This window comes from Leuresthes tenuis, unplaced genomic scaffold (genome assembly GCF_036924035.1).
Source record: "Leuresthes tenuis unplaced genomic scaffold, fLeuTen1.0.hap1 SCAF_10, whole genome shotgun sequence".
NCBI classification, from domain to species: domain Eukaryota; kingdom Metazoa; phylum Chordata; class Actinopteri; order Atheriniformes; family Atherinopsidae; genus Leuresthes; species Leuresthes tenuis.
Genome location: NW_027325364.1, coordinates 13,907,451 through 13,934,841, shown reverse-complemented (window position 1 = coordinate 13,934,841; position 27,391 = coordinate 13,907,451). Strand labels below are relative to the sequence as shown.

At 41.6% G+C, this 27,391-nt stretch overlaps 4 protein-coding genes across 9 annotated transcripts; all 4 read right to left on the bottom strand.

Annotated features, from left to right (window-relative positions):
* Positions 1–15: 15 nt before the first annotated feature.
* LOC140316419 (protein S100-A16) lies at positions 16–7,980 on the bottom strand. The gene is made up of 3 exons (XM_072394245.1): positions 7,832–7,980; positions 586–709; positions 16–447 (listed from the first exon to the last, which is right to left on the bottom strand). The coding sequence occupies exons 2-3, from the start codon at positions 703–705 to the stop codon at positions 292–294; spliced, it is 276 nt and encodes a 91-aa protein (XP_072250346.1). The 5' UTR covers positions 706–709; positions 7,832–7,980; the 3' UTR covers positions 16–291.
* Positions 7,981–8,451: 471 nt separating this feature from the next.
* On the bottom strand, positions 8,452–11,156 carry LOC140315683 (protein S100-A11-like). The gene is made up of 2 exons (XM_072393278.1): positions 11,026–11,156; positions 8,452–8,962 (listed from the first exon to the last, which is right to left on the bottom strand). The coding sequence occupies exons 1-2, from the start codon at positions 11,152–11,154 to the stop codon at positions 8,828–8,830; spliced, it is 264 nt and encodes an 87-aa protein (XP_072249379.1). The 5' UTR covers positions 11,155–11,156; the 3' UTR covers positions 8,452–8,827.
* A 2,324-nt stretch (positions 11,157–13,480) lies between these two features.
* Positions 13,481–25,714, bottom strand: pbxip1b (pre-B-cell leukemia homeobox interacting protein 1b). 6 transcript variants are annotated; one of them, XM_072394260.1, is made up of 12 exons: positions 25,596–25,714; positions 23,604–23,677; positions 23,142–23,217; positions 21,678–21,748; positions 20,906–21,293; positions 20,689–20,763; positions 19,050–19,298; positions 18,907–18,930; positions 18,328–18,380; positions 16,639–16,752; positions 16,234–16,468; positions 13,481–16,060 (listed from the first exon to the last, which is right to left on the bottom strand). In XM_072394260.1, exons 2-12 carry the CDS (start codon positions 23,649–23,651, stop codon positions 14,520–14,522), a joined length of 2,874 nt encoding a protein of 957 aa, XP_072250361.1. In that variant the 5' UTR covers positions 23,652–23,677; positions 25,596–25,714; the 3' UTR covers positions 13,481–14,519. The 6 variants fall into 6 exon arrangements, with proteins under 6 accessions (XP_072250361.1, XP_072250362.1, XP_072250365.1 ...); XM_072394261.1 differs by having other exon boundaries at positions 13,481–16,057; XM_072394264.1 differs by having other exon boundaries at positions 16,378–16,468; positions 25,596–25,713.
* Positions 25,715–26,175: 461 nt separating this feature from the next.
* Positions 26,176–27,321, bottom strand: lenep (lens epithelial protein). The gene is made up of 2 exons (XM_072394244.1): positions 26,533–27,321; positions 26,176–26,377 (listed from the first exon to the last, which is right to left on the bottom strand). The coding sequence occupies exon 1, from the start codon at positions 26,858–26,860 to the stop codon at positions 26,669–26,671; it is 192 nt and encodes a 63-aa protein (XP_072250345.1). The 5' UTR covers positions 26,861–27,321; the 3' UTR covers positions 26,176–26,377; positions 26,533–26,668.
* Between the last annotated feature and the right edge of the window lie 70 nt (positions 27,322–27,391).

The following is a 27,391-nucleotide window of genomic DNA, read 5'->3' as shown; positions in this document are numbered from 1 at the left end:
GGAACCAAACAACAATTAAGTTTTAATATAAAGACTTTATTTTGAGAACACAATGCATATTGTTTGTGTAACTGTTATTAAAAAAAGACCACCTCTGGGAATTATTATGCTTGCCTGACAGTGACAGTTAGAAGAAAAGAAGAAGCTGACTTAATAGATATCAAATATGTAGTCCAGAACATTATACAATTCAGTAAAATGATTATGGACTGCATACATATTGGCTGAAATGTTTAGAAGTGAGAAAAAGGGGAAGGTGTCAATTTGAAGATCCTCTGAAGATGACTGCCTCTACGATGTATTTGCATTGGATCCAGACTTGCTCTGACTGAGGGAGTTGGCCAGGTAGCCAATCAGAGAGAGGTATTCCTGGAAGCTGACCTTTCCATCGCTGTTCTCATCCAGTCCCTGCTGCATCTCTTTAATTGCAGAGCTGCTGTTTGTATCCTGAAGTGAGTAAAATGGGATAGGAAGAAGCAGATAGAGAACACTGTTATTCAGAATATTGTCGATCTTCATGAAGAACAATGATCTGATATTCTAGTTCATATGACGGTTATCCACAAAAGGAATACATGCTCTCACCTCCATCATGCCACCGAGCTGTTTTTGGACCAGTTTCTTGAAGGATTTGCTATCTAGGTTCTCCTTCCCTCTGGAAGAACTAAGAAACGTGGTCACCAATGTCTTAATAGCTGACTCCATATCTCTATTAGAGTGAAAGACAAGAGCACAAAGCGGAGAGGTGGAGTGAGCGTAGGAAGTGGCAAGAAGAGATATGGCCATATCAGAGACTCTCAGACTTAAACGTTATGTCGTTAGGTACAATTTTCATGAATTTCATTGATATGAAAATGAAATGAAAATTCACATTGAGCCTTGAGTGAATAAAACCCTCTCCTTATCTTTAGTGCAGCCGGTTGGATTGCAGATAGGTCTGCATAGATTTTCAGTCATCTAGGTTGTGGTGTTCCTGTTAGCTTTAATAAAAAGCTAAGCTAAGCTAAATTATCTTATTGGTTTTTGAAGACCTTTCATCAAGAACTTAAATGCCGAAGACCACTTTGTCTTTAGTTAGACCAGATTAAGTGGAGTAGCAGTGGTAAATATGAAAGAAAATGTCACGATATCAACAAAAAAAGTGTATTTAATCAGAAAAACAATAATGTTCTGTCATGTAAGAAAAATTTGATTTAGAAACTGTATTTGAACCTCCATATCAATATGCAAGGAAAGTGAGACACAAATGATGTCAGCATGGAGGCTGTCTGAGGTTAACAGAGCGAAATAGACTTTGTGATATGGAAGGCTGAAGTGAAGGGGAGTCTCTAAAGGTAAACACAATGGGAGCTATGATCTCTGACGGTGGATATCTGATCCTTCAACCCACACAGGAGGCTGAAAGTTCAGATTACTGCCAAATGCCCGTCTCCAGCAGCACACATCCACACACACTGTAGGAATACATGACCTATGCTATACACAATCATGACCTGGAAAACATCACCCAACCACTCAAGTAAACACCAGCAGTATGTACACCAACACTGTGTGCTGTACTTATTGTAGGGCTAAAAATCCAAATTGTAACTAACCTTATTTATATTTTAACCGGATGTTCAGTCTGCTATAAAATACTAGTTGTGTCCCAATTCCTTGATGCATGGCAGCTTTACACAATTCTTAATTATGTTGCACACAACAAAGATGTGACAAGAAGTCTGTCTGCATATTAACGTTACCAGGCTTTTTTTTTTCCTCACAGAGAACATTCTGACATGTCGTACGGTTGTGAATAATGAAAGTAATGGAATCATTTAACTGCATTTAACTGCTGGAGTTTCAGGGTCCTAGCATTGTGCATGCTGGCACACTATCATAGTTTTCTGGGACACTACTACAGAGCAGAGCGCTTCTCGGCAACACGTGTGCTTCTTCAACTATGACAAAAATGTCCTGGGAACCAGGTCTGTTGCTTCACAGCACAATGCACAAATGAAAAAGAGAGGCAATGATGAGAGAAACTGAGGAACACTGCTTAAAACAAAGAGAACAGTATATTACGCCTTTGGAGCCTTTCCCCGTGAAATTCAATTGAAAGTGCCATTCCAAAGAAATAAGGTGGGACCCAGATCCATCCTACATACTGCCGATAATCATACTTGAAAGTCACTTATTAGTCAACTTATTTGATAGATTTTTGCATCATTATGACATAATCGGCAGATTCTCACACAAGCTGTAAGAGTAGACACAGAGAAACTAATTAAACAAGTGAGCCGAAAATATTCAACCCAGTCACTTATTAGTTTGAAAAAATGATCCAATATTACTTATCTTTGACAGTAAAAAGTATGTGACCCTTTGCTTCCAGTATTTGGTGAGACCCTTTTATTCAGCAATGACTAATATTGTAGTTACTACGACAAGCAGCCCCCGTTACTGATCTATCAAAGGCTTTTGACACCTCAGATCATAATTGCTAAAGCAAAGACTTTCCATTGTCTGACTGTCAGATCATACTGTGTGAGGCTTTGAAAAAGATCTTCCTGGCAGATTTCACTGCATGAAGGTACAAGGTATCACATCCAGTTGTCTCAGAGTAACAAAAGGTGTTCCCCAGGGGTCAGTCCTGAGTTCACTCCTGTTGCTTTTATCTTGACTGAATGTATTAGTCATTTTTACTTTTATGCTGATGATACAGAGATTTACTACTCTGCGCCCACACCTAACGAGACTCTCTCCTAAAAACTAAAAGCTGTTCAATGTACCTTTTTCAATTTGAAAAAGGTACATTGAATGCCAACATATCATAGTCATGATGCTCTCAAATGCAAAAAAGCCTCGGAACCTTGCACCCATTATTGCTTTTTAAGGCTTTGAGATTTCTTCAGTATATCAACACAAACACAAAGGAATTCTAATCGAGGATCCATATGCATCCAAATTTACTGATCAACGTTTTGGCCTTAAGGCCTTCCTCGAGATTAGTGCCAATAAGACACAGAAACTTGTTTGTTTTATAGGCTACACCCTAGTCTCATATCTGATGGCGATTACACAATCCCTCTCCAACACCAGGGTGAAAGAAACAAACCACCTTTTTAGAATAAGAAGGAGCCACAATCATCCATTAATTTTCTATACCCGCTTAATCCAACTGTAGGGTTGCAGGGGGGGCTGGAGCCTTTCCCAGCCTCCATTGAGCGAGAGGCAAGGTACACCCTGGACAGGTCACCAGTCCATCACAGGGCCACACAGAGACAAACGAGACAAATGCCCACACACACACTCACTCCTAAGGACAATTTAGAGTCACCAATTAACCTAATATGCATGCTTTTGGACAGAGGTAGGCAGCCGGACGCATGCATGCATCTTTACAATGCTTACAGGCTACCATGAAGAGATTCATCACAAACTTTAAAACCCTTACTCGTGGTTCTAGATTGTATACTCAGGTTGGATGGTCTGATTTATCCTCCCATAAATTGAAAAACATGGATACATTTCTTATATTCAAAACTATTTGAAGCTTGGTCTGCTTCCATCCTATCGCCTCGGCTAAATCATTAAAACACACAAGTTGTTGTCTTTGCCCTCAAGACTTATTCCAACAAACACTCCTGGGGAAAGGAAAAATGAAAATCCAGCTCTGAAGCGTTCAAACTCTTTAGAAATAATTCCATAACATTTTCCAGCTGGTGAGCATCAACAACTCCTCATTATTCAGATTCTCAGAAGAATCCTTTGTTCGTGCAATGATACAGTTACGAAAAGCAGGCTTTGTTGGATCCTTGTTCTTGAAGTAAAACAGGGTGCCCACTCACCACCGATCATTATCCATTGATTGAAAACACCTGCCTATAAATGAAATAATGTTACTTCTAGAGGTTCACTTATTTTAGTGAAGCATAATAGAACTGTAATATTTTCATCCCATCTATTTAGGAGGCTTCTCTTGATCACCTTTAGGGAATTGTGTGAAATTTAAGAATGTTTTGGCTCATCATTATTAAACACTTTTTAAAAATATTCTTTTTACCTAAAAAAAACTAACAAAAAAAACCCAGATTTTTGCATGTGACGTTGATGTGCACTTTCTTAAACGATGCAATGAAGAAATAAAAAAAAGAGCTGGTCCCAGCTGCAAACAATTCAAACTAATTGGGGTTGGTAAAACACACCCAAAACCACCTCAGAAAACAGAAAGACTAAATAGAGCTTTTAAACCTCACATTTTGACATCCATTTGCGATGTTAGGGACATTTGATTAAAATCCATCACAGAACATATTGCATCATTTTCATTTAAGAGAAAAATGTATCGTTGTTTTAAGAATTCAGTGTAACAATCTGCCTTTTAACACTGTAACAAACGCTGTGTTTCCATCAATTAGTGCACGTGTTGTTGTTTTTTACTGTTGGTGAAATATGTTACATTAATGAAATTCCAACTGCAAAAACAGTGGGCTATATTTTGGCAATATACAATATATTTCATTGGTATTGATCATGGCATTAAGGCAGAAGTGTTTATTTTGAACAATAAATTATGAAAAATACAGTATGATATATAACTGGGCTGTAAAATACTATGCCTGGCTCCAGGGATATGGCCTGTGCAGGTGCAACTTAACATACCCAGACACGACTCAGCCAACTCAGGGGTCTTTCTAAGTTTATCTAAGAATAATTTCAGGGCAACTGCTCGCAGGAAATAAACGACTGGGAGAAGTGTTGCAAATACTTGAATACAAGTGATAAGTATCAGCAGCATGAGTGAGCGAGGCCCTGCTTCAGGATTTCCAATGTGTATCGGAAACTACCCTGCAGCAGTGGTGACCATGAGATGGGTAATGATCATGGGTAGCTGGGGTCATGCTGTTGGAGTAACTGTAGAGGCTGGTAAATCTTCCATTTGACACACCTCAGTGCTTACGCTATGGTCTTGCATTGGCCTACACAAAAAGACGTACAAAGACGCGCACCAACACATCTAAAGAAGGGTAATTAGGACTTCTGCTGCATTAACCTAATTAGTGTGTGAGTGAGAGCCGGTACCCAAACCCCGGATTGTGTTTCCTGTCCCCCTGCTATGCCAACACGACACACACACACAGCCACACAACCATCAAGCGAACATCTGTCATCAGCGTGCTGTTCATTATTATTTAATAGACGGCTATGATTGTCCCAACACCTTCCCTACATCCTCCACATGTCGAACAGCAAACGTGTGAGCGTGTTTGCATCAGTAGAAGCCATACATCAAAACGCATGGCAGGCCACCATCCATTAGCGTCTCTTTCGAGTGTAATGACATGAACATGAAACCAAAAAGGCTTCAGTCAGAACTAGAGACATCAGGCCTGCAGAATTACAAACTGGTAGAAAGGAGCACGTAAAGAGCTAGAGATGGGTGGGACGGTGTGTGTGCTGAGTGCACATGAAGGTCTTTTACAGCCTCTCGGCACATGTACGCTGTGTGTGGAGCAATAAGAGTGACTCAAGTGGAATGAATGCTTGTGTGAAGCGCTGTTCATTGTTTCATTTGTATGACTGCTTTGGTTTGGGGAATTCGAACTCTTTCATGGCATTTGACAGGAATGCCGCACACATAGACGTTAAGTGGCTCCAAATAAATAAAATCGTTCCGAGTTTGTTTCTAGATTCTAGTTTCAAGTCTGGATCTCCAGCTGTAAATGGGGAGAGATATTTTCCCCATTTACGAAGGTTCGAAGGACTAGAGTTGTACAGCTATCCAGTAATTCACAGATAATGGAAACTGCAATTAGATGAACGTTTGAAAGAATGAATATCTCCTTCTGTGTCTTACAGGACTGTCCCTCAGACATATCATGTCACCCCTAAGGTTTCCTTACTTTATCCACTTCATATGAAATTGATCATTTAGCTAGATGACAGGACTATTTGAGTTTGAATGTCAAAGGTTTCTCTGCTCAATTTTGTAGTGTTTTGTCTTTTTGAGCTGCAGTATTGGCCAGGGCTCCCATGCAAAATTGTCTTCCAGCCTCAGTTGGACTTACATGTCCAGTTTTGATAAAAACAAATACAATATATGTCTTTTGTAATTAAGTTTTGTGTTATACGTTTTATTCGTGGCCCTAAGGGGCTGCAGATGGTTTTGGTTTCTTTACATTATACTCTAATGGTTGGGTGAGATTACTATGATGTCAGGCAGTTATGAAGTATAAATAACAAGGTGATTTTAGAAATTAGTTCACAAAACTGATTTGGTTTTTAAAAAAGGTGATCCATTCAGTACATTTAGGGTTACATCTAAAGCAAACATTAAAAATATTGCACTTTATACTAAAACAAATGGACGAAGGTGCAACATTTTGAACTCTAAAGTGACTCTTTTGCCCTCTTAATACCTTTTCAGTGTATTTCATTTAAAATATTCGACATTTAAAGTTGGTCAAATTAAATCAAGCTCACAGAAAAGACAGCATAAGCCACAGGTGCAGTGTACTCTACAACATGCGTGCTTGTTTTTTCTTTTTGAGTAAGTTCCTGTTTCTGCTGTTTTTAATCAAATGCCACATAAATGACTTTGCTTTTCTTACACCAGACAAGAACTCTTTCGAAATGTTAAGCATCCACTTTTCATTGTAGCTATAAAAACTCAATTCACCTTAAATCCACATGAAAAGTATTAAATCACCAATAATAAAACTGGCAAGGTGAGAGAGGAAACGTTTTTTGGCTCATAGGAAAGGGTGAAGTCAAGTTATACTGACTCAAACATGTTACAGTAAGTGCAGCATTGTACTGTAACATGGAAACTAGAGTAATGCCACATGTTACCGGTTTGCCTTAACACCATACATTAATCAAACATAATCTGAGTTACTTTTGAAAAAATCCTGATAACATGAAAGTAAACATATCATACTATACACATCATATATACACACTGGAATGATACAGAACAGTTAATGATGACAAATGCAGGTGTAATTCAAGCTGAAAAACTAATTCAAGCTGAAAAAAAGCATAGTGATCCAGGCAGGACCGCACACAGACACACCCGTCACCTGACCTCCTAATGAAAAAATGGCCTCATAAATGGGATCTTTGTCTGATATTTCTAACTGAACCTCTAGGTCTGAGTGTTTTCAAGTCGATTCTCACTGTTGGTCAATCGATACATCAAGATCACCGATTAATCCCATTTTATTAAGCCATTTAAACGCTCCACCCAGTTGGTCTTGTTTGAACAATGTGTGACTGACTCACTTTCTCCGCAGGTACGTCACCTGTCATCGCCCAGGTTACTTTTTCTCCTCCGTTATCTACGAAAACAGCCTATTCGAGTGTCACTACCGGAGTCTTATCATAACTTGAATAATTAAGGCTGATAAGAGACACATCTGAAACGATGATCGCAACACGACTGCTTAAGGACCTTGGCGCATATGGCAGAAACTGGTGTGCGTCGCGCGTAACGGAGATGTCATGGGTTCGCCCATGCCCCACATTTACATTTAGCGCTGACTAATCTAGACAATTTGTAGAGCGCCCGCAGAGGCAGAACCGACATACAGGCAACAAATTAATAAATAAATACCATTCGAGACTCCGGTTTCTCTGGAAGTGTAAATGGATTGGAGTTAGATTACCAAGAAGGGGAACCCGATACCTGTGGCCACGCTGGGCAATGGCAACAGAGACGCTCATTGATATATACAAAATCGATGACACGTTGCAAAAAAGACAAACTAATCTGACCTTTTTCAGTGAATTGCAAAGCAAACTTGCATCAGAAAAAGAAAAAAAAAAGAAAAACTGAGAGCAGACTCACCTATAGGCACAGGAACGAAACACTTTAGAAAATAGCTTTGCTGCTCTCCTTCCTTCTCTCAGATCCTCCTTACCAGCGTTGCTCTAGATCAACCAGCAACACATATCTTTTCCGTGATTTAACTCCCCCTCAAGTCCTTTTTCTTCGTTGTCATAGGGCGTGTGCTTGGGAGAGAAGGAATGTGGATAGAGGCGCTGCTTGCGACAGTTTATTTTCAGTAACAATTTCTTTCAAATACTCTTTTTTTTCAGAGGGATGTCTCTATTATGTGTTCTAGGTGCTGTTTTCCTTTTCCATGTATGAATGCTTTCCACTTACTCGTACACATCTGCCTTTTTTTCTTCCTGGGAAACAGTTTCTCTTGCCATGCAAAAACAAGCGCGTGCTCATGTTTAAGTGCGCGTGTGTTCAAAGCTCTCCTAACAGTCAGATGCACTCAAGCCACACCCTGGAACTCATAGAAAGAAGTACAAAGAAATGGTCCTAAGCATATGAGCAAACTTAACAAAGAAGGAAAAAGAAAAATGCACGAGCAGCAGGGAGCACGGACTCAATTTTACATTTTGTTTGACTTTTATTTTTCAGGTTAACACATCTTTGTCACTCTGCCAACGCCACACCTCTGTTTGTCTCCTGGAGAGAGGTGCAGTCTTCCAGGAATGAGTGGAGCCAGGAACGCTTACACACACAGTTTTCAGACAATGCATTCCCACCCTGCCGCTTGATCTTAGACCTGTGGGCACATGGATCTGTGGGCGTTGGGAAATGGTTACTGTTGGCTCTAATGTTCACGTAATTGTTCAGCAGTGTCAGAGTTTGACTCAGTTTGGCAGCCACTGCTTAGAGACGGGGTGAAAAGAAATGGAGAACATTGCACTCCGCAGTTAAAACAACAGACCGGGGTGATTTCCATTTGGATTATTTCACTTTTACATGGCACACACGCACACACACTCCATGTAACACACATGGAACTGACAGAGTATCTGGGGCACTCTATTGGCTGAACCCCCCATGCTTGTTCGCAAGATTCCCAATCAGCTGCCAGAACTCCAGGAAGCTGAGCTCGCCATCATTATTCTTGTCCAATGAACTCATAAGTTGGTCGACGGCAGCAGGATCTCCGGCATTCTGCAGGAAAACAGGAAACGATATGCATCAGGTAATAATAACAGCCCTGACCGCCATGATCCAGAACTTCCACATCGATGTGCTCTGCGCGTTGGTGAGAAGGAGGCAGAAGCAAGTTGATGCCACGGGAAAGCGCATCAGCAAAGAAATATGTGCAACATCAGCAATGGTGGTTTGGCACACGATAGGCTGACGCTGTCGCCATCTAGTGGTCAATATGGGGATCTCAGTCGTGCATTTAAAAGGAAACATGGAATTTTCCACACTCGGAAAAGACAGCGCGTTTTGTTGTTGGCTGCCCTCGTGTTGTTACAGCAGTGTTTGGCCTTCCTTCTACACTTTCCTGTCTTTTACTGTCTTGGGAAAGTGCATCAGTGAAGTCTGCATGTCCTTTTCTGGCTTTGACTTTAGGTTTACACACATGATCCATACGTGGTATCTAGTTCATCATTCTTAGTAGTTTAGCCATGACTATGGAATATGAAGCACACTACTCATGTAAAAATATTATCTGACATGACTCCATACACCTTTTCGTTGTGAAATTTATGTGCGGCACACCAAACTTAACCATGGTTTATAGCTAGAAGCAAAGCCATTAAATGTGTCTGTGCAGTTTTGCCAAAAGAAAATAAGCATGATCATAACAGCTGTTACTGAAGGAAGAAATTTAATCTGTACTTGTAAATACAATAAAAGCTGCAATTATGCTTTAGAAAAAGGAAAAGGGGAAAAAAAAGGAAAAGACCGCTGCATCCTCTGTTAGGCCTCATAAAGGACTACTTTGTGTCAGTGTGTGCTTGTAAAGAATGCAGAGTGCACAACACGACTGCAGGCCTGAGAGGAGTCTCAGAGGGGTGGCAGTTCTTTTTTTGTTTAATTTTTGTCTCCAGCGGAAAGGATAATAGATTGACTAATATCACACAGGACTCCTCTATAATTTATAAATATATATTTTACCCAATTTTAGTAGTTTCAGCATTGTCCATAGATGCTTTCTTTGCTTGATGCATGCCAATAATTTGACCCTTCTGAATCAGATTAACACCTTTTCCACCACCACAGCAGGTTCAATAACTTGTTGCCAGCTGAAACACGCAGTAATTATCCAATGGGAGGCTCTTACATATTTCCTTAGTTAAATCCAGGCAGTGACTTTTTTGGGGGGGGGTGGGCTGTGCATATATACATACATATGTACACATATATGTTATTTAACAGCTGAGTTATATGGTACACTTTGAAACAATATGTAAAGTGCGTGCCAAAATATTTCTGCTTGCTGCTATGTGTAACCCTACAGTCCTGTTTCCAAAAAGCGTTGGGACCCTTGAAAAAAAACCAAAAGAACAGAGTGAATTGATTTGGAAATCAATAGTTTTGGTTGTATTTTTTTTTTCCATTTTTGCATCTGATGCTTGCAAACATTTTAAGAATGATGAGGCAGAAGCAACAACAAAAAAAAGAAAATGAAAAAGCCATTGCATAAAAAACAACTGTAAAAACACTGCATGAAGCAATAGTTTAACAATAATATCTACAAAGTGGACATTGCAAACAAATTGAGGATGTCATCATCTACAGTACATAATATCATACAGAGACTCCAGAGGAATATTTGCACACAGTCAAGAATCAAAAATGCATAAAAAGGACATTAATGTGCTGTGGAAATCACTGCATTGGCTCAGGTGACGTTTCGACTATCTTCGTCGGTTAGTAACGTCATCCTAAAAAATGCGAGTTAAAAGTCTATCATACAAAGAAGACACATAAACAAGGTGGGCTTCAGCTCATTTGAGATAGACAGAGGTGGAGTGGACAACTGTGCTGATAAATTAATTGAATCAAAGTTTTTGGAGCTCGTGGACATCGTGATCTCGGGGAGAAAGAGGAGAGGGAGCGTCTGGTTTGTTGTTAGAGCTCAACAGTGTGACGCTAATTCCATCAAGACAATGCCAAACAACACACTTATGGCCTCTACAAATGTGCACATTCATATAGAATGCACTGGTGTACGAGAACGGTGCATTTGTTTGTTAGAGCTCGTTAGAACTTCTTACCTTGACAAAGTTGGGGAGCTCGGATTTGACCAATCTGCAAAACTCATCTCTGCTCAGAGTGTCAGAGGAACCGTCGCTGCCAGCATAAACCTTGAACTGAGACACCAGCGCAGCGATGGCAGACTCCATCATTAGCTGAAAGACAGAAAGACGAAAACGAGAAATGATCTAAACTGTGACAATAATACATGTCCACAGATAGTTCATTTACAATAGAGATTAAGTCCAAGGTGAAGCCAACTTTAACTAGAACTTGATTGCATTTGACGGAAACTAACCTACTTAGGTGTGTGTGTTCGTGTTGCGAGGAGCCTTCCAGGTCTTTTTATAGCCGAACTCTGCTGGTAAAGAAGATGAATCATTGTTCTAAACATTTTCCATTCCACATATTTGCATTTTCAGATACAACTAAAGCACGTAACCAGTCTCAGGTAAGTTAAAAATTACTGGATGCATCACCTAATTCTGAAAAATACCAGAGAAACTGACTGGAAATGGGCTTAAGGATGAGTTAAACATATTTCAGTGTGTAGTATCTTATTCTTGTGCTCTGTTCATGCCAATACATGGACAGGCTATTTTTTTTTTATTTTCCTGTGTATGAAACTATGAGCAGAATGCTGCTGAGAGCAAAAATAATAAAAAAAAACAGAGCAGTAAGTCACTTCTAATTATACCGTCTGTGTTGCAAAAAGTTTTTGAAAACGAGGCACTTGGGTTTCACCTGAGAAAACTTGTATTATATAAGCCAAAACTCTGACAGGTCGTTTACAACTGGCAAATTAGGGGGGCAGTTTGGCCTAACAAGCACATTGACTTTATCATCCACAGATCCCCACACGATGTTTTCGCATCTCAGCTGTGTGACACTTACATCTATATCACCATTTACCTAAAATAGTAGCATGCAGCTCTCCTCCTTCCGTTCCCTTGGCTGTCATAGAGGAAATGGAGGGCAGTGACTAACCCAAAATAAATGGTTTATGGAGAGGGCTGAGAATGCGTTCTGCTAGTTCCAGCGAAGGCATCAGGGTTCTCAGTAGGGCAATGCTGTTGGCCGCTCTATGATTAATATCCTGTTATTGTAGCTGAATTTGTATTTACAGTAAGGACTTCTCTTTACTTTAAAACTTGATTCCTGTGCCCTCAACCACTTGATTGCCTGCTGCACCCACTCATCCAGCACTTAGCCTTGAGAGAAGTATTTTAGTTGAATATGTGGGTTTCTGTTTGAATGAAATAAAGCTTCGGTACAGCAGTTACATATGAGGAGGAGGCATGGATATAAACACAATTCATGAAGCTAAACATTTAACCAGGCCAGCGTTTCTTCTCAGTCTCACACAGGTACAATGACTAACTCATATAACAGACTCTGTGACTGAATGGCACAACGCCGTTCTGACTTTCTTCCACTCTCGCTCTCTTTTTTCAGTTGTTTTTCTTCGCTCCCAAACAACCAGGTTGTTGTTGCTCCACACAAAAAGATACTAATGATAAAAGTAAAGAGGCAACAGATTAAACAAGGATGTGGACAGACGAGTCGGCATCATTCCAGTCAAAGCAAACTGCACACCAGGGACGAGTGATCTCTCAGCAAAAAAACAAATACACACGTGTGTGTTGCATCTAATAGGGTTTAAAATGCTGTAAACCTTATGAAAATTTAGGTTCTACAAAAGATGTTGCCTTTCTCCCCTGAATCTCCCCTAAATCATTGGGATAACATTCTGATAAAGCTTGACAGATGACCAGAAATAATTGTTTCTGAGTTTGTGAACCCTTTGTAATGTACTCTGTCTCTCTCTTATATATATATATATATATAAAAAAACATTTCTGCCAGTATCACAGGTCTGCGAGTAGCAGGACGTGAACCCTTTGGTAAACAGTAAGTGTAATTTATGACCCATTTGTTTAGATAAAGGAACACAAAACATATCGCGTGAGATCCTCATGTATACGACATGGTGGTCACGCAGCGTGACAACGACCCCAACCACATGTCACTCTGCCAGACAAAGGTTAAAGTGTGAAGTTAATGTTTCAGAAGGAAAAAAACAGAGGTTGTGCAGTGACCTGAGGCACATAGCTCATGTTAGGAAATCCACAAACATCCCAAAGTTTAAAAAGTTCTCTACCGAGGAGGAAATTCCTTCCTGCTAAAGTGCAGAACGGATCAACAGCGACAAGCACAGCGGCCCACGACAGATTAAGAAAGAAAAAGTTCAGCTGATTTTACCACTCAAAAATGTAACGTTGGATGACGAGGACGTTTCTTTGGTCAAACTTTGGTGAATCAGTTTCCCTAGAACTAAATGTGATGTTTAAAGTCATATTTACTCAGAAACACATACAAATCTACAGGGTTCAGAAACTTTGAGGCTCTGCTGGTTGTGTGATGTGCTGTTCGGAGAGAAAAAACAAAACCAGAGTTAAAAGAAGAGAATTAAAATCAAGTTAAATTCAAATTCAATTTATTATTTTTAAAGACATACAGCAGGAGCAAAGAACCATCCCAACATTCAGAGATCTGCATGCTGCCACACGACGCTGCGGGCCCTCCCTTTAGCTTAGTTCATCAGCATGTAAACATAGAAAAAGAAACAGTAAGTAGCACGACACCCTAATGAACCTAAAGAAGTGTTACATTCATAGTCAAACAACAGCAGAGGACATTTTAGTGCACGACATGAATTCTGTACCTGAAAACAAAAACATGTTCAACATGTCGATATCTTATGTGCCCAACATTCATTTCTCTATACAAAATGAATCTATAAGTTATTCTTTTTCCTATCTTTATTTTTTATCTAACGCGCCGGATGCAGAACGTACAGACAGCTATTACCTCATTAAACATTCACCAAATGTCTCCAGCTTGAGGTCATCTTTTAGGAAAAGAAATGAAATGTTTCGTTCGGCGGTTGTTTGAAGTTTGGACTTAGATTGGGCTCGGAGTAACAAAAGAACAAAGACGGCGTGCGGCAGGCACGGGGCCCACCGGTGAACAGGTGGAAGACGTTAAGAGTGCACGGTGCTGTTCGCAGAGGAACAGGTGTAGTGTTTAAATAAGACTAGAAATAACAAAAGCCTTCCAGCAGGTTCAAATCTCTCATACGCAGACTGCGAAGGAAGGACTGAAAAGAGAAATTACTTTCACACCGATGGATTTGCACATTTGACAAGAAAAGAAAAGAAAAATTGAAGGTGTTATCTGGACCAAACATTTGCACAAAACATGACGGGCTGATGCCAGCCCTTCCTATACCACTGTGTGCTAAGGTGTGTGTGTGTGCAGGTAAAACTTATAATGGACAACAGATGGAAGTGGCACGGCGAGATAGGGCATCCTGCAACAGGATGACAGGTTGATAAATGTGTACCTTTAAGCATTTGTGGTCAAAATAAGGATGTGTTCCCTCTGAGTAAACCCTCATCTGCCCTGACTCTTCTTCGCTGCTTTTGACAGATCCATCAGTTCTATCAGCCCATCAGCCACGTCTTTGTCCGCTCTCCTTCCTCCATTCCCCTTTGATTCCCCCCTCTTTCTCTCTGGCTCCTGGCACTGAAAACATTTTCAGGACTTCTCTCTCAAACCCTTCCATTTCTTCTTCTATGGCGCTATCGTCGCTTCCCCCATTTTCCCCTTCCACCAAGTCTTCCAGCATATCTGCCACATCCTCAGCAAAGTCCTGAAAGCTCATCTGGTCGTGCACAAACACTCCATCTTTGAAGAACTCAGCGGCAAGCTTTTTGAGCTCCTCGGTTTTGGAATTATCCACACCTGCCTCTTCTGCCTTGGCAAGATAGGTGTGGAGGATGGCCTGGAACTCGGGTAAGGGGACCGGGAGCAGCCGCTCGGCCTGAGCGCACGTCTCCAACGAGTCGCACTGCTGAGGCGGTCTGGGATCATGTCGGAGGCGATCTCTCTGCTGGGCCCAGTATTCTGGCTGTCCCACAGAGGCTCTGTGGTGTGTGTGAGAAGGCTTCTGATCTCCATAAAGATGCTCCTCCTTGTGGCCACGACTTTCAGTTAATTTCTGCTCATCTTTATTTTTCAGAGTGTGAGATTTGTCCTTTTTCCAGTCCTCGTTTTGCCTTTTCTCTTTCTGCCCTCCTCTCTTCCAGTACTCCTCTTTCTTGTTCCTCTGATCCAGCTTCTCTTCCTTCCTCTTCCATTCCTTATCCTGTTTTCCATTTCTGCTCTTTGACTCGTATTCACTCCCCCGTTTCCTCTCATCCTTCCCAATCCTTTCTTTACCTGGATTTTTGCCAGTCTCCCACTGCTTCCTTTCACCCTTTTCCTTCCCTTCTCTAGCATGATCTTTGCTATCTTTTTTCCTCCACCCAAAGTCTTTTTTAAACTCTTTCATCTCTTCTTTCTCTTTTCTCTCCCTCTCTCTGCCACTTTCCTTAAAGCCATCCTTCATTTTCTTTCTCTCCTTAAATTCTTCCTTGCCCTTGTGTCTCTCACCATGATCTCTTCCTCCTTGCCAGTCCTTTTTCTCTGCCTTACCCCTTGATTTTTTATCTTCATTCATTTTGTCAGACTTTCCCCTTTTCCAGTCTTTATCTTCCTTCTTTTCTTTTTTCTCACTCTGTTCCGTCCATGCTTTCCTACCTTCCTTATCCTTCCAAGGCCTTCCATCATCACCTCTGCCAGCTTTCTCTTTCTTCCTGTTTTTCTCCTCCCATTGCTTTGTGCCATCACTATGCTTCTTTTGCTTACCTTCCTTATCTTTCTCCTTTTCAGGCATCCCTTGCTCATGTTTCCCCTTCTTCCATTCTTTTCTACCACCATCTTTAAACTCCCTTTTTTCTCCCTCCTTCATTACAGATTTTTCTTTGTCTTGTTTCTTGTCACCTATTGCATATTTATCCCTCTTAAGATCCTTCTTTTCCTTCTTGCCATCCCATGGCTTCCTGGCCTGTGTCTCAGTGGACCCGGCTGTTTCCTGCCTGCTGTCTTCTGGCTGACCAGTAGGGGGCGGCGTAGAGGGCTTCACTTCAGCTTGAGCCGTCTGACTGCCTGCTGAAAGAGACAAAAGTCTATAAAACTGTAGAGATGCAATAAAGTACAAATAAAAAGAAAAGAAGAGACTTAACATTCTACAGTTTTCCTTGCTCTCTACCAAGTATCATTCCTCCACATTTTCTACTCTCCTCCATAAACCCTTCCTACCTCCTCTCTCAGTCCATTTGTACCTGAGGAGAGTTTTAATTCAGTCACAGCGGATCTCAGTGTTTCTAGTTCTTTCTGTAGGGCCGGGACAGACTCCAGCTCTTTCTTCATTCTGTCGTTCTCTTTCTGAAGGACAGGGAGAGATGCCATCTCTGTCTTCAACCTACTGTTTTCCTTCTCCACCTCCTCCCAGTGCAGCCGCTCCTTTGCTCCCTCTGCTGCCTGTTCCTTGCCTACTTTTAGCTCTTCTTTCTGTGCCTGATTAAAGAAAAAGAACAAGAAAGGAGGGTCCCATGGGAACATTACACACTCACTGGTATATTTATGCAAAGACATGCATTTGTGTAATGCATGTACCGTGTATATATAACACACACACACACACACACAAAAAGACGGATGAGATAACAGACAGAATGGAGTCACACCTGAACTTGGGCTTGTAGAACAGAAATCTGCTGACTCCCTTCGGCTAACTTATTTAGCAGCTCTGAACTGTCACCTTCTACTCGGAGTGGAGGAACTTCAGGGTTGAGCCACTCCTGTCAACAAATAGCACCACACACAGTACAACACAGTGGCAGGGATTAAGACAACTGCTATGACAACCGCAACTCCAAAGAAGTTGGAACACTGTGTAAAAGGTAAATGAACACCGAATGCAATGATTTGCAAATCGTATAAACTGATATCTTATTCACAATAGAACATATCAAATGTTGGAAGTGAAATATTTTCTTATTTCATGAAAAACATTAGCTCGTCTTGAATTTGATGGCATCAAGGTGTTTCATCAAACTTGGGACAGGGCCTCGCTGACCACCGTGCAGCATCCCCTCCTCTTTAAACAGCAATCTGTAAACATCTGGGAAATGAGGAGACCAGTTGCTGGACATTTGGGAGAGGAATTCCTGTCTGATATATGATTCTAGCCGCTCAACAGTCTTGGGTTTTCTTTGTTAAATTCTGCATTTCATGACGCACCAAATGTTTTCAGTAGGTCAGTCCAGCACCTGAACGCTTACTACGAGGCCATACTGTTGTAATAAATGCAGTATGTGGTTTAGCACCGTCTCACCTAAACATGAAAGGCCTTCCCTGGAAAGAATGTCACCTGGATGGAAGCATATGCTACTCTAAAATCTCTATATACACCTTTCAGCTATGAAGGGGCCTTTCCAGATGTGCACGTTTCAGTTCCACAGGCAGTTATGCTCCACCATACCCGCAGAGATGCAGGCTGATAACAAGCTGGATCGGTCCTGTCTTTAGTGAGGGGGATATGAGTTCCAAAAAGAATTTCAAATTTTGATCAACCTGACCACCGAACAGTTTTCCCCACTTAGCCTCAGTCCATTTTAAATTAGCTTTGGTCCATGAGAAGACAGCAGTGTTTCTCGATCATGTTTGCGTGGCGGAGCTTTAAGCTGCCATGGCGGATGGCACGCGAAACCGTGTTCAAAACGATCTCTGGAAGTGTTCCTGAGCACTTCATGGACATCCAACATCACCTGCACACAGAGATGCCTCGAAATCCTTGGAATCCTTTGATATTATGTACTGCAGAGGACCGAATATTCACTGTCATCACAATTTTACATGAAGGAACATTATAATCTGTAGACGACCGAACCTCAACTCATTTTTACTTCTTAGAGACTCTGCCTCTCTAAGGTGCTGTTTTTACACCTAATCACGCTAATGTCATGTTGCTAATTAACCTAATCCAATTCAACATGTCTCTCCAGCTGCTTCTTTAAAGTACTACTCACTTTTCCAGACTTTTTTCCATGAAACAGTAAAACGCCTCACTGTCAACAGCCCTATGTTCTAATGTGAAGAAAAGATTGACCTGTGAGATTGCCACAGATCCTTGTACACGTGCATTTATTTATATTTCAAAGCGCCCCGGCTTGTTTTGATTCGGGGGTCGTAGTTATCGCTATCAGCTCGACACGTTAAGAGGAGAAGGCCGATGTGATGGGAGAGCACAAAAAGTAAAGAGGAGCACGGTTTGTGGATAGCAGCTGTTGTGCTGCCTCTGGTCTCCTTCTGGCCAGAAACTAAAAATCCATGTTTATCATACACAATGGAGGGAGCACAGACTTTAGACTGACCTGGTATCCTGGTGCCTCTGCATCTTTCAGCTCCCTTGTAGTATAGTCACTCTCTGCCAAAGAATATGTGCAAAGTTTAATCTTGATGTGCATAATACACCATTATATAACATCTATACCAGGCAACAATTAACTGAAGGGTGTCGTAGTAGAAGTTTATTTTAGACCTGTAGAGATAAATAGCATTTATACAACCCAATTTCATCGCAAAGTCTTGTAAAAAGGTATAGGAACAATACACACAGTGTTTTTGGAAAAACATTACAACTTTTGACTGTTTTCTCAAGGTATTTGTCTTTCTTCACAAACTGTATAAATAAAAAAAGGAAAAAAAAAAGAAAAAAAGGAAATCCAGGCATTTCCAGGCAAAAAAAAAGGAAAAAAAACTCACTGCAAAAGTGACCTGCACACATTTAAAGGCATGGAGAGCTTTTAAAGTAGCTTCTTAAGAAGCATCTCGTGCAAAATGCTTTTTTTTTTTTTTTTTCTTTTCTTCATGCACTCACACAATCCGCATGCTGTAACTAAGTAGAAATGAATGAATTCCCTCATGCAAATGGACACATTAAAACAACCTACCCTCATCCAGGTCCATGAGGACACCTGCAGGTATAATACACCTCAGTCTCAGAGCATCCTACATCTACTCCACTGCTACGGTAGTTACGTTTAAAGTCAGTCCAAGGTGACATTACAACGCTGTTCATAAATCTGATGCTTACCCGATAAAAAGATGGTACCAAGACCTAACAGAATGATGGCACCCAGGATGCACTTGTTCACAGAGAAGCCGCTGTCGTCTTCTTGCCGTGGAACCTGAAACTCTCCTTCGTCCTCCTCCTCTTCCTCCTCTCTCCGTCCAATCTGCTCCAGAGCTGCTAAGAGAGACCTTTTCCTCCTCTCCTCTGGCGCTCCCTCCTGTTCCGTCTTCGCTGTCCTCTCCTCACCGACCTCTGAATCCAAAGGGGAGTCTGGAGCACATAAAAGGACACGAAACACGAGAGCCGTCATTTCACGTTTCACACGTCGCTTTTCTTACACCGAGCGGCGCTGCAGGGCCTCTTGCCACCTCGTGTTAGTTCTTGCTTCCTGAAGATGCGCCTCCTAAAAAGCCCAATGACCTCTGATCCATCCACTAATTGATCCAAAGTAGCAAAGAGCAAGATATTTACTCATTCTTTGGAACCAGCCAAATTAGCAACAAAGCTGACATTTCGCAGACGGGTTTCAGGCTGATGGCATCGAAGAAATAAATAAAAGCCTGGACTACAAACACAAGCTCACGATCAATGTCTACTGCGGGAGAGAATGACTCTTAGTTGTAGACTTGGGAATTTAAAGATTTGTAGACTTTCAGGGGGAAGCAAGATGAGACGTCTTTATTTACAGGTTTACTTTTCTAAAAGCCACACTAGAGCTGGCCGATATTCTGTCGAAAAGTACCAAGATTTGAAAAAATTAAATAAAAATCAACTCAAATGTGCCCCATTGAGAGTAAACATTTACCAGCAGCCGCTGGTTTTTGTCCGACACTAAAAAACAAAAAATTAAAGAAATCACAGTAGACAACAGATTCAACCTTATTTATATGCAAAATTAAAATTCATATGAGCAGCTCACAGCTGAATGTGTTGCCAGCAGAGGCGTGTGGGAGGAGAAGAGAGTCCTCGAGCTACAGCGACGGTTTGTCCAGAGAGTTGCTAAATTCGATGCTTTTCTTTCAAAAACTTACAGCAACAAAATGCCCAAGCTGTCAACGGGTGTTGTGTGAGTCAACGGCTCACACTGAAGTCAGGGGAAGTGCTGCAAGTGACAGGAGAAACACTTCCTCAGAATTACAGAGGAAGCAGTTCCTCTGATGCAGCATCGGACTACGTCGATATTATCAGGCCACGTTAACTTCGATATCAGTGTCAACTGTGACAAACGTCTGTTGAATATTACTGGACGTAGCATTGGTCTGACTAAATTTATCATGGAAGGTTAGACATGCTTTATATTTGGCTCTGCTGTGTGTGGGACACCGTTTAATTTGCTTAATTTCCTTTAAGCTGCAGAAATAAGGCTATAATCTCGAGGGGGGTGTACAGAGTGAGTTGAAAACCTCTGGTACCTTGAAACAAGAGCGTTTTTCAGTTTCTCCAAGCCATTTGCATCTCATTTTACTGCAGAGAAGCAGCAGTAACTGTTGAACTCATGACCCTGAACTCCACTAAAGTGTTCATGCTGTAGCAATGCAGAGAGCTGCAGATCAAAGCCACAACAACGCTAAAACCTTGAAGGTCTCAGTCCCCCTGAAGCCAATTTACTTCTGCAGGGCGTCATGCAGCTAAACGTTTTTCTGTCACGTCATGCTCATACCGACCACATCCTTTCCCCGCAACCTCCTGGCCCAGATACTGAGCAAGTCCATGACCAGCTGGTCCACCAAGTACACTTCAAACACAAATGGTACACGTGGCTTAGTCCAAAAGAAGAACAGATATGCTATGTGATGGTCTTTGTACAAGGACATTCACATAATACAACTTTAGATATTGTAGTATCTATGGAACAATCGTTTTAGTTTTGTTCATACCTGCCTGTTTTCTTAGGTCACCTGACCTCGGGTACTGATCTGACTCCTCCCCCTCTGGGCGCAGCTCTTCCCCATTTTGCAGATGCAGCGTTTCGTCCTGTGGAAACTCTGCACCTCCAAGAGTCTCTGTGCTGAGCGGTGGGACTGGGGGCTCGCTAGGGGGAGGAGTTAAGAGGGTGTAGGAGTCAGAGGATGAATCGGGGTCAGAGCTGAACTGTGCCGAGCCCTCAGGTAAGCTTTCTGCCTGGCTGACTACATCGCTGCCTTGGATCGATGCGCCGGCGGCTTCCAAAGAGGAAGGAAGGGGAGTTTCAGTGACAGCAGAGGGTACCGAGGTGTGCTGATGTGAGCCCGAGTCTCCACTGTGCTCTGCTGTTTCTTCTGATACCTGGATAGAAGAGTAAAGTCGATAAAAAAAAACAAAAAAACAGCCAGAGGTTTTTGGGCACCAGTGGGAAACTGTTGCTTAAAATAATAAGGAAAATAATAACTCAATGTGTTTGAACCGTCTTTAAATAAAGCACAGCTATGTCAGAGGAAGCTTTATGCTGGCCAAAGCTGAAATGAGTCATTTTTCAGGAGTAATGTCAGAGCTGTGCAGTTATCTGAAATAAAACACGAAGCAGAATCAAGTCTTCCTCCTGCTCGAGTAGAAACAGATTTAATACGCATTCTCTGGCAATTAAAAAAAAAAGAAACGTAATCTCTCAAACCACAAGACATTTATAGAATACTGTTGCATAATAGAGCATGATTTGTATTCCTTTCTTACAAGGTAGTCCTCCGCAGGGAGCCTTTCTGCAGACTCTGCACCATTTGCAGGCGGGCTGCTCTCTCCAGATCCTGGATCATCAAACAAAGACACACCAGAGGAAGCATTTAGGACGGCGGCTCAACATTCTTCAACCGTCACTCCTGGAAATGGAACTGGAACTGTTTCTTGTGACACCAGCACCTGATGGATGTGCATAATGCTGAATGCTGAACAGTGAGTATGTGTTAGTGATTTTACCAACATGTCTCTCTGCGAGAGTCTGCCAACAGCATAGTCAGTATAAACAGTATAATCGTCATACACAGCCATAAAATGTCAAGGATTACATTACATTTATCCCAATATTTGGGATCAATATTCATTTAACATTCTGAATGACCCCCCCCCCACCTTACAGGCCGAGCCAAGGGCAGGAATTGGGATTGTCCACTGTCTTAGAAGTGGAAGAAAAAGCCTGGCTAATCCGATCACAGGTGGACAACTCCAATAACCCAGTTTACAGCTAGAGTTACAATTAGTGATAAAATGTCTCATCCCCACTTTTTTATCCAAATAAACATGAAATGAACCCCGTCAGCTGTGGGCAACAAAGAGTTGAAAAATCACCAATGATATTCAGTGAACGAAGTGACATCGATGTGTATTTGGTCATTAATCCATTTCAGATTCACCTGCGTAACATTAACGGCTGTCTTCAGACAAAACGTTCATGAAGCTTTGTTATGTAATGGGAGTAAAAAGAAGCATAATGTAGCTGGTCCGGGAGGCCTCAGAGCTCGTTGTCAGCAGTTCTCTGCTGACTAAAAACAGCATAAACTGAAGATTTTCAACATTCTGCACTTTTCATTCTTAACCAGAGTCGGAAAGAGAAACTAAAAAGTCTATAAACCACTCCTTTGACAATAAAAAGCAACTCTGCTGCCAGTAATACACGCAGAAAGTGTGTGCAAATTGTTATAGTTATCAAATGATTTCCTCCCATGGTAAGCTGTTGAATGTCACGGTTAAACAGCAGCTCGGCCGGTCTTTTAACTGCAGTAAAGGAGGAATAGGATGGACTCAAAACTTTGGCACTGCCCTCAGAGCCGATTTGTTCACCGCTGCTGCAGAAACGAACACAAAGGAAGATCAGGAGTCCAGCGTTCCTCACCAAACACAGCGGTGTGTGGTCTGATCCATATTACTTTGACTAACACGGTTAGGATTAGACGGTTGCTGAGCTCACATGGGATTCTGAGCGCTAAATTTGCTTCGGTGACAACTAAACCGTCACATTCAAAGATTATAAGACAAATCCTTTTTCCAGATTTGTGTGGCGATGGGCAAACAACGTTGCGCATCACCACATCCAGCAAGAATTAAGTGTTCAAACAGGTCTTTTTCTGCGCCGTGATTGGAAATATTTTTCCATGAGCCATACGTTGAATAATCCCACAATGCCTAAATGTACTCTGAAGACACCTGCTGCAGATGTGTGGCTTTCCTCATGCTGCTCTGTCCCCGCTGCTAAGGGCCTCAGAGTTTCAGCAACGGTCTCCTACAACAGAAAGACATTCAGACATTATCATTAAAAAAAATAAATCAAACCGTGCATAGAGACATCTTTATCATCTATGAGCATCAGTGATGAGCAAGTATCACCATCTGTAACAATATCTGCTCCAAAAATGCCTTTGAATGAGACAGTGAGCATGTGTGTGTAAAACGCCTCCAGGCCAGCTTGCCTTACCGAATTCTTGTTATATAAGAAAAAAAAAACAAAAAAAAACAAAGACACTTATGGCAGAAACCTAATTCATATTCAGGTGACCCAAAAGAAAAACCAATTGGGACAAGGAACTTTCTTTTTTAGCGAATACATTTTCAATTAGGTCATCCGCAGCTACTCCACATATTTCTATAATCGTTACAACTGGCTGATACCTCAGTGAGGATGGTCCAGCTGTTGTTAGAACTGCCGCCGCCAGACATGGCCCCCCGGAGGCTTTGCCTGTCTCCTGCAACACAACACGAAGAACAACTTTTTGTGAAAGATGGCCGGAAGCTGACGCTTCTCGGGGGGGGGGGTCTTCGTGCGCTCAACAGCAAAGCTGCGTTAGATTGTCCGAACCAGACACAAAGCAATTATAACGGGCTGAGCGGGGGGAAAAAAAATTACATACACAGACAGCTAACAGGATGCCACTGTTTCATAATTAGGTCAACACTGCGTGTCCTGTAGCTTTAAGAAATTTACATACTCTGTTTACACGTGCATGGGATTTGAATTCAAGCCTTTACCATTCAGCCTCACCCATTCTGCTAATAAAAGACCTACTGTAACTTGTTACCAATGTCTTGTGAGTGAGTGTGTGTGTATACGAGTGTGTGGACAGGAAGTCTTACTGCCTGGGAGCATTCAGCTCTTCATTAGCAGTTTGTGTGTGCTGTAGGGGTTGTAGGCACCCTAGCTTTTGACTAGCTGGAAAATGTTTTGGCACACACATGGGTAACTAAGGCCCGCGCTATTCTAGAGATACTGACAGCTAAACGGGGTCGTCCATTTTTTAAAGTTATTGGTCTTTTTTTCGGTTGCGGTCAACAATCCACCGCATTTTAACTGTGTTCGGTGTGAAGTTTGCACAGGAAAGAAAGATGCTGTTGCTGATCATTTGGCGGATTCTTATCTTATGCACGTCTGCAGTTGTTCAGACTGAAGTCATTTGAATGAAAACAAGCATCTATAAGGATCTGTTATATGTGGATCACATAATCAGAGTCGTATATTTCTTGAACGTTTGTAATATGAATGCAGAGAATACTGAGGATTTCTCCTACATTGGCAGGGTAACGACACACTTCACTCCCCAAATTCAATTCTCTCCCAGCTCTGCAATTTAGGTCTCCTAATCGAGTGCCTCCCAAGAGAAGTCTACTGAATCTAGCCCAAGGCCTAAGGAGCAATTGTGGCGCATATAGTGGAATGGTTTAAATAGACGCCAGCTAAATATAGCTACCAAGAGATTGACTGGAGACTGAAAGAGGGAGCATGCAGAAGATGGCCACAAGGAATACAAAAGTGTTTTAAGGACTGTTTTAAAAGGATTACTTTGCATGCACCCCAAAGCCAGAGGCTTTTAAACAAAGAAAATCATCTGGTCTGGTTTCGATCTCAAATTCTTGTTAGTAACTTCTAATTTAACCTCTCAAGCTCTGGCTTTTGGGGTCAGTGCCATGTAGAGTAGTGCCTCAAATGTTCAAATTTACAGACACTTGCTGCCCTGTTTAATCTCAGTTCATCACCTTCTCAAACAAACAAATATCCCTCCCGTTTACCGTGTATTTCATTCATGGCAACACATGCATTCGCCTTTGTGGGGTGTGTGCACACAAGGAAACACATGCTTACAGCAGGAGCTCACATCTATAAGCGCGACCTGGTCGCTTGCTGGGAAAACTTACCAAAAAAGGTCAAGGGAATAATACAGGAAAGGACAACCCATTAGGACAGCAGTGAGGCCAGTGAGTAAAACCCCAAAGTAAACTTTGCCCACAGCATCACCAGCACAGCAGCCATGTCATGCAGTCATTATGCAAAGAGATTGATTTGAGTTTGTGAGACAGGAAATGTCCCATGAAGATGGGCCCATAAAGAACAACAATTACCAGCGTTATAACTTAGAAAAAAAAAAAAAATTTTTTTTAAAAACTGGCGAAGTTGAGTCTGAAAATGGTACATTACTTGAGGTATCAAGACGCGTGAGAATTGTTAACAAACTGCCTTTAAAAACACATTTTTCCACTTTGGACAAGCAACCAGGAAAACGTGAACGACGCAGGCAGTTAAAGTGAACAAACAAACAGCAGCGGGACGGCCGTCGTTACTCTTAAGTAAAAAACACTTGAACGCCACATCAAAATTCAGGTTGTTCTTACCTTGGTCGGAAAATTTACTTCAGAACCCAGAGTATATGTCACAGACACAGCAACACTTCACTCTCTTCCCATCCAACTTGAGAACTTAGAAGGTTCCTCCCGAACTTCGTGATCCACGTTCCTCTCGTCCAATCACATTCAGCGTTTATGTTTGTCCCGCCCCTTGTCATCCAGCTAAACCAATGACAACCTGATGTCACTTTTCCTTTAGTGGGAGAGCTGCCAACTTGACTGACACACGCAGGTGAAGTAGACAGTGTAAAACGTACATTTGTTTAATATTTTCATCATGGCCAGACTTTGGATTTTTACGCAGACAGTGCGCAGGCATGAGGCTTTTGTAGTTTGATGCTGATGATCACTATCCTCCTGTGATCAAATATTTTTATTCTAAACTGAAAAATGAGTAAAGACTATGCTATTTTACAAACTTCATCACATAAATAGTAAGTCATTTAAATTACCTTAAAATATTACCATCTTTAACACTTCTAAATTGCCAAACTTTGTGAGAGAGTTGAATCTGAACATTCAAATGAATAGATAAAAAGAAACAAAAATCCAGACATAAAGGTAATACTTTCTGTTCATTAGCTCATTTATTCATTGCCACAGCAGTTTTTTTTTTTTACAGTTTACATTAGGGTGCCATATCTTTGGGAATCTCAGATCATCAGAGTTGATTCCTGAAAACTTGAACCCAGTCCTGCCATGAATATCCTTTACATCTGTAGCTGTTGCAGGTATGATTTCTCAAACCTCAAAAAGGAATCTTACAGACACTGAAAAAGAGACAGAAAAATGATTCTATAGTTTAGAAAACATATTGAGATACTGTTTTCAGAGAGAGAGAGAGAGAGAGAGGGAGAGAGAGAGAAATTGTAGCTTTGAACTACTTTTGCTATGATCTCAGTCATAAAACAGAGTTTAAACCTACCAGTGCTTTGCCAGTCGTGCTGATCAAACACTCCATTTTTGATTAAATTAACGCAGGATGAAACCGCACTGTGGGAGCCAACAGATAAATGGGAAAAATCAATCTTTTGCCACTTGATATACTCTCTTGCAGTCTGTCAGTCCAGGATCTCTTTGATGCACCAGCAGCACAGAAGAAAATAAAGGCACTCCTTAACCGACTGGACGAAGCCATAGGCAAAGTTTCCTCCCAGGAAGTTCTTGCCTCGCCCCAGACCCATGGCCATGTCCCGCAGCTGCTGTCCCAAAGAGGAGGGCATGGCCTGGGGAAGAGGACGCTGGGGGTGCATGTCTTCAAATGAAGTAACAAGACCGAGGCAGAATTATGCAAGAGAAAATGTAGGAGGATGCCTGCCACATAGGATCAGACTGGACCTGAGCAGCAGCTAGGATCTGCTTCACATCCCTGCCAGGTTTTACCTCTACTTATAATCTCATGAACACATTGGAAGCTGCATACTTTCACATTGGGCACTTTCTCGACTCCTCCCGGGATTCAAACACTGACTGACTGATTAAAGACTTTGTTTACCTTTTTCAGTGCAGCGTTTCCCTGTGTTGTAACACCCCCCACCTACAAAAACTGCCTTTGCTCTAATAATCCCTGAATAAGCTTCCCAGTGTCAAAGCTTCATGTGCTCACAAACAGGAGCGTTCCAGTAGCTTCAATACAGCCCCCACTGCATCCCGCTCTTTGTTCACAACAGCGTGTGGCAGGTGATCTTACTTTCTAGCAGTGTGAGTTGCTCTTTCCTCTTTTTTCTCCACTGTCCATCAAAGTTTTTTTTTTTTTTAGCGTGTTTGATTGGCTCATAGCAAAA